Source organism: Myxine glutinosa, chromosome 14, assembly GCF_964187855.1.
Source record: "Myxine glutinosa chromosome 14, kmMyxGlut1.1, whole genome shotgun sequence".
NCBI lineage: Eukaryota > Metazoa > Chordata > Myxini > Myxiniformes > Myxinidae > Myxine > Myxine glutinosa.
The window spans coordinates 37,291,574-37,299,015 of record NC_136274.1 but is presented as its reverse complement, the minus strand read 5'-3'; the positions used below and the strand labels follow the sequence as shown (position 1 = coordinate 37,299,015).

Here is a 7,442-nt window from a genome sequence, read left to right as displayed (position 1 = left end):
CAGCTGTTCTGATGCTTTTTTGCCGTTTTTTTAAATATAAAAATCTCATTAAAAAAAAAAATCAAACAAAATCTCACAATGATGACATATAATTCACAGAAAACGTTGAAACAACCGTGTAATATTGCGGTGATGTTTAACTCTGAGTGAGAATAGTTCTAAATTTTAAAAACTTTCATCTGATATTTGTGATTTATTTCAAACAAACTGTATTTCCCATCTACACGGCCATGTATTCCTATTAACATTATGTAAAGTACATAAATTGTGTGGATTACATCATTTGTGGATGTGATCAATTGCCAGTAACCATCTATATCCCTCCCCTCCCCTTCCCCCCCCTCCCCTTCCCCCCTCCCCCCTCCCCCCTCCCCCCTCCCCTTCCCCCTCCCCCCTTCCCCCTCCCCCCTCCCTGCCCTCCCCCCTCCCTGCCCTCCCCCCTTCCCCCTCCCCCCTCCCTGCCCTCCCTGCCCTCCCCCCTCCCCCCCCTGCCCTCCCCCTCCACCCTCCCTCCCCTCCCCCTTCCCACCCCCCTCCCCTCCCCCTTCCCACCCCCCTCCCCTTCCCCCTCCACCCTACCCTCTCCCCTTCCCCCCTCTCCTCCCCTCCCCCCCTCTCCTCCCCTCCCCCCCTCTCCTCCCCTCCCCCCTCTCCTCCCCTCCCCCCCTCTCCTCCCCTCCCTCCCTCTCCTCCCCTCCCTCCCTCTCCTCCCCTCCCTCCCTCCCCCCTGTCCCTCCCCTCCCCATCCCCCTCCCCATCCGGCAATGCCGGGCACTTCTGCTAGTTAGAAATACAGTATTTGAAAGAATTGGACCACCGCTGGCCCAAATGACAGCAGAAACTTGATGTGACACCAGTTATTTATGCAATGGAGTAAATAACACGTAACAATTGGTATTCCATTGAAAATGATTGTAGCTGAAAATTGGCTATGAAAACAGGCTTTTGGCCATGAATGTAAATAACTTACGACTAATGAGAATGATAGAACATCCCAAAAGGCCTTATGAGATTGATCGCAGGAGCAGATGTGCGTCAGGCACCACAGTGGTGTACGAAGGAGGAATTGTCATCCTGAAACTTCTCCATGCCCAAGCAAAACAACAAAAAAAAGATTTAGGTTCCTGATCTACATATTTCTTTGCGGTTATGATGCTTGTTTTGCAATATTTTAGTGAACCAGCAAAGGATACTCATGTGACATTGTGCCGTGTACTTACACGATGCGAAATGTCATCCAGTGGATATTTATATGAGTACAATCTGCAACCTGGCCATCCTCAATCCAGGGCCTAGGTAGGCCCCTGCGAAGCCCACGGCCACTGGAGTTTAGGTGTGCTAAGCATAGGTGGGCGCGATTCGGAAAATTTTAAGTCCGCTTACCGCTTATCCGCTCCGCCAGCCCGTGTAGTCCGATTCGCTTATCCGCTTCAGCGGCCGAAAATCTTAGTCCGCTTACCGCTTATCCGCTTATCCGCTTCGATTCGATTTTTTTAAAGCGCTTCGACGTTTTTGAAGCGATTTTTGACGTTTCTAAAGGGAATTTAATGCTTTTTAAGCCTAAATAGCCATTTCTAACTACTACAAAGACAAACAAAGCTTTTAAGATCAAAAATATACATTTTTATTTAAATAAAATTTATTCAAAATTTATTGAAATAAAGTTTTCCACTCGACTCTACTCTACTCTGCAGTTAATTTAAATATAATTTTAATATATGCAAGTAACATTAAAGAAAAATCAATTTGCCCATCCTTTCTTTGACAAGAGAGTCTACTAGTCAACAGACTAGCAGTCTGTTGACTAGTCCTCGTCTTCCTCCTCCACCTCCACCTCGTGGGCCTTCTTGAGGATTTGGAGGTTGCCCTTCATGAAGACGAGGGCCTCGAAGTTCGGTGCAGCCAGGGCCGACCTCTTAGGCCTGAGGATGTCCGACCCGTAGCTGAACACGTGCTCGACCGAGGCAGAGCTCGGGAGCGGCGTGTTATGCCTGAGAAATAGAGTTACCCAAGCATCACGGAACTCGAGCGGGAAGAGATTGGGCGAGAGCTGTAACGTTTGGTTATTCAGACACAAACAAGTCAACAAGATGGCGGGCCAACGGACTGCCGTTTATTCGTCATGGTGTCGTGAACATGCCGTAAACCATGACGTGAACATAACGTCATGATGTAATGCGTTATGTTACAACCATGTCGTAAACCATGACGTGAACATAACGTTATGATATAATGCGTTATGTCGCAAGAGCCGAGTTGTTAGGGTTTCACTTATTATTCACTTAAATAAATATTCACAATTCTAGAGTAACGGCTCAGGCTAACAGCTGATTTGGCGAATCGCGATGCGCTTTAATTTTTCGGTAGTCCGCTTACGCTTATCCGCTTCGGTTTCCGGGGGTTGTTCCGATTCGCTTATCCGCTTCGAAACGTTAGTCCGCTGCAGCGGATAAGCGGATAAGCGGACTTTCGAAGCGGACCGCCCACCTTTGGTGCTAAGGAAGGACTTTGTACGATAGAGGATGCCCAATCATCCGTAGCTTGATGGAGCACTGCTCTCCCCTCTGGGCTGGATCCCCTGCTTCACACCTTGCACAGCTTGATGCTGTGGAAACCAAGGCCTTCAAGACATTGGAATATCCAGTAATGAAGCTGAATCTATATGGGCATATCACCTTCCATTCGCAGACAGGTTGGTAGTCACTCTTTCTCCTACCACCTCCTTTCTGGTCTTGCACCCTCAGCCCTCTCCATTCTTTGCCCCTCACTCCTCTTCCCTCCACCCAGTGTCTCTCTTTCTCCTACCTCCTCCTTTCTGGTTTTTCACACTCTGCCCTCTCTGTTTTCCATTCGCCCTCCTTCCCTAGCGTTCTGCAGGGCGCATGCTGTCTACGATCAACCCCCTTCTTTCTGGTGAAATTCCCAGGAACCAGAATCACTGCTCGCCTCCACGCATTTGTTCCTCTTTTTTCCCACCTGTGGAATCAACTTCCACATTCTCTTCAATCTAAACCCTTCCCTTCAGATCTTCACGACATCTGTTCACCACCATCTCAGATCATCCCCAATCCAAAACCATGATATTTTCTATCCCCGTTAACATCGCCCTTTGACCCCAAGCCCAGGTCCTACCAAATTTACAGTTTTCCCTCCTGACAGTTTGCTTTTGCAATCACTTTGTCCACACCGTGTCCACGCCCTCCCCCCATCCATTATTTGTCCAGCCTCCTTCCATTTTGTCCTTCAACCCCACTGTTGGTGTTTCCCTCATCTCTGTACTGTTGCTTTTGTTCTGTTGCGTCCTGATCTGTTCAGTGTTCCAGCTTTTCCAGAGTCTGTATGCAAAAAAAAACTCACTCATCAACACTTACCCAAATGTACTTGACCCTGAGGGTGTTAATAACGATGCCGGTGACCGATACATCAACACAACACTCTTTCTTAAAATGAAGCTCCTAAAGAGTCTTCACTTACGCTCTACAATGTCACAGGGCAGGCCGATTGTCACATCTGGCCATCCTCTCGACTGAGGACTTAGGACAAAAGCTAAAGTATATTTAATGGAATTTCAACCACCAAAAAGCCAAAGGCCACTCAACAGTGGGGGTTACACAAAGGAAAGTATATATAGTAAAGAGAAAGAAGAAATCTATTTACATTCCTCTTGAAATAAGGTAGGTTGGGATTGGGATTGAGGAGGAAGCAGGATGCAGGTCAAATGACGTAATTGTCAAAATGATGCAGGTCAAAGAACGATGACGTCTTGACTATTCTGGGTATGCGTGTCTAATAACCTTTTGCTATAAATCTATTCTGCACTTGAGGATCTGTCGTAATTTGATTGCTCCTCCGATCGAAGGCCCCACCCACATCAGGTTTATGGGGGGCCACACCTACATACCTAGCAGAGGCCCTGCCTCAAACAAGTTGAATGCCGTCTACGTTTCAGTGATAGAGATTCATGCTTCAGGTTTAATTTCGTAGACTCAGTGAAACTTTTCAAAGTTTTCAAAGTAAGGAGGATACTTTATTTAATATCACGATGGGGATCGATGTAATTATAATACTGTGTATACTTTAATAATCAGGAATACTTGATAGTGCGCTTTAGATATCGTGCAGTGTAGGAATAGCTTCATTGAAGGAGGACAATAGATTAGGTTCTAAATTACTACTTGTACAAACATACATGATACTACATTAATTTTGAGCAATTAAAAATAAATATTGTCATGTTAATAATGACAATGGTGGACTTGTTGACTCATACGTCCCAGCCAAGAACAGAGTAAGCGACAAGTAGATAGATCATCGCAGTCGTCGTGGAAACCAGCAACATTGGGAATCCCAACCTGTGAAACAGGTTTATGTCACAGTTTATATAGATTAACTATATCAATAAACAATGTTCAACCTGCCCTAAATTTTGGACAGGAAACAAAATATATTTAACAAAACACCTGCTTGATGTAATCAGATGGCATGATGTCATATATGCATGTGGCACCAACAGGATGTCACTCACATGGTACGCTAGCATGACGTCATTTTATAGCATACTAACCTGTCGGCGTATACCGTGGGGACTTTAACATGTGTTCTTCTTTTAGGGAATGATTTATAAGCAAGACCGATAGTCGAACAACGATGTAGCCAGGCGTGTTTGATACTTAAGTTGAAGAGGAAAGTAAGACTTGGGTGGATACACTAGTTAGCAAATAATGAAAGTTTGTTTTTTTTAAATCAATAAACTCCACATTCCTGTGCCACTTCCAGTCGAACGTCAGGCATTGACAGCAGGTTCGTGAAGGACTTGGACAAAAAAAACATGCCCGGTCTGAATGTCACAGATGGAAACGCTTACGTCATTTCCTCATTCTGCTTTAAACTCAAAATGTCTATTTTCATTCCAAACAGCATCATTCATCATTCCAATCACAAATTAATACTACGGTATTAATTTATCAAAATATATTGTTAAACCACGATTGTATTGAGATATTATCAAATCAGCGAACCGTTATCTGTTCACTTCCGGATTCAGCAGCAACGTCGGTGTCGATCGCATTTCAAAATCATTATTGTATTTATTGAGGCATTTCTGAAACCTACAGTCCAACCTACCTTACGATAGGTGAGGGCGAGACTACCGGAAGTAAGCTGTAACACGTGCCCCTTTGTGGTTTGTTTTCACGTATCCAATCACGTGACTGTTGTTGCGAAGGGTGCACTAACCGGAAGTTACGTAGTTCCACGGGCGGCTATACAAACATTTCGTATTATTACTCCCGCTAGGGAGTAATGCATTCACGTGTGTGTGCGTGTGTGTTCGTGTGTTTGTGAACAAGATATCTGGAAAAGTTCTGAACGGATTTGGATGAAAGTTGGTGGGATGATTGCCCTTGGGATAAGGAAGAATTGATTAGTTTTTGGTGAAGCTCAGGATATTATTCCCGATCCAGGAATGTTTTGAAGGATTTTTTTACCATTGGAAGATAGGGCTCATTTTTTTTTGAACATTATCTTCTATATATTCTATATTTAACATTGTGATATGAAAATAGTTTTCATATTTGTTGTAAATGTAGTTTAAACTCGTGGTTATGCGTTAGAGCGGTGTATTTTTTTTCAGCAGCGTCGTCTTCAATGTTCTTTTTTAAATAATAAAAACATATTCTGTCATTTTAAAACCACCAAAGTGTGTATTAGGTTTCCCCCGTTTCATAAAATGTATCGTTTGATACGTATAATGCTTTAAAACCGTTTTTTTTGTTTTGTTTTTTAACCTCAGAAGAGATATCAACATTTAGCTCAGCGAATGTCATTCACAGTGTCAGTATTTGATGAACTTATAAAGACTTAGTTCCAGATTTGTCAATGGCTGAGGTATATTAACAAACAAATGAAACAGATTTGGCAAAATTCCAACTTTTTTTTAAAAGATCGCATATTCACCCAGGGTTGTGAGATGCTGAAGAAGAAGAAACCTCGCATTGGCTTCCCAGAACGAATAAATAATTCTGGTTCTGGCTCTGCGATTTTATTACTTTACTAGCCGAAACCTGTGGAACATCCACGGAAGGGAGGATGTGGTGTATGGATAGAGTGTACCATTATGGATGGCATAGGGGATAGATGGTAAATCCATTAGTGCCGTGGGCATCGGGTCACTGGGTGCGGCGTAAAAGGGATAACAAAGTCGAGTCCTTACGCTATTATTAATATTATATAGATACTCCCCGTCGATGTGCTTCTGTGGTAATCGCGAATATGAGTCACATACACAGTCACAGTGCCTGACACCACTGTGACCGTGTTTTGATTAATAAATCTACGAGTCACAAAACACGAACCGAACTCACCTCAAGCAGTAAAAAGGTGCAAATCGCTCCTAGAAACCACCTCATCTCTTCAGACCTCAACACACCTCGATAAGTGCCCTAGTGACGGCAGCGCTCATGGGATCTTCTTCTTCCGTTAAGCTCCAATTTTTTCTCTTTAAGTTAAGTCCAAGCAGTCCTCTCTGCTCAAAGTGCTCAGGCCATGCCTTCCCGCTCTCATACTTTTATTTCCGTTCGGTGCAGAAAGAGATTGACATATCGTTCGTCTGTTTTCAGCTCGTTATCTTGAAGCTTCCTTACGTCTCGCCACCTGCTACACCTCTCTGAGTTACGAGGATTTATGCAACGCACCCCGAGTATCGCAACGTCACTCCATTTAACTTTATTAAAATGACGATAAAGACGTTTCCTTATATATCCTAATTTAAAATGTTCAAGGGAATAAAAAAACCATTTGGTTCACACCACCCATGTTCACACCACTCGACTGTCCAATCAGCGGACGGCTCGCTTCGCCTTCGCCCAGCAGACGCCAATACGATGGCGTCGTAAGATGGCGTTGTATCGGCAGTTAATCGGATGCTTTTGGGCCCCAACGTCGGCTAATTCCGATTTTTCGAGTATGGCTGTACGTGATAAACATAGAGCGCAGTTCGTAGATCGTAAATCCATTAGTGCCGTGGGCATCAGGTCACTGGGTGCGGCGTAAAAGGGATAACAAAGTCGAGTCCTTACGGTATTATTATATAGATATTACGATTATTACTCCCGCCAGGGAGTAACGCATTCGATCGTGTCCGTCCGTGTGTGTGTGTGTCGTATGTTTGTGTGTTCATGTGTTTGTGAACAAGATATCTGGAAAAGTTCTGAACGGATTTGGATGAAAGTTGGTGGGATGATTGCCCTTGGGATAAGGAAGAATTGATTAGTTTTTGGTAAAGCTCAGGATATTATTCTGGATCCAGGAAAAAAAAATTGAAATTTTTTTGGGAATATTTTTTATGTTTTACTGCATTAAAGCTTTTATTCTTATTCTTAAATGATGTTTTTCTCCTCTAATTCCGAGATATATCAATATTAATTCTCTGACAGTTAGGGCTT

General features: G+C 43.6%; 1 protein-coding gene across 5 annotated transcripts in view; it reads right to left on the bottom strand.

Annotated features, from left to right (window-relative positions):
* Window positions 1-4,005: 4,005 nt before the first annotated feature.
* The window catches only part of OCA2 (OCA2 melanosomal transmembrane protein), a 155,962-nt gene continuing 152,525 nt past the window's right edge, over window positions 4,006-7,442 (bottom strand). For all 5 annotated transcript variants that reach the window (XM_068135579.2, XM_068135574.2, XM_078768348.1 and 2 more), the window contains one exon: window positions 4,006-4,352. In XM_068135579.2, the coding sequence (XP_067991680.2) occupies window positions 4,265-4,352 (88 nt within the window). In that variant the 3' untranslated portion in view covers window positions 4,006-4,264. The remainder of the gene's footprint in view (window positions 4,353-7,442) is intronic.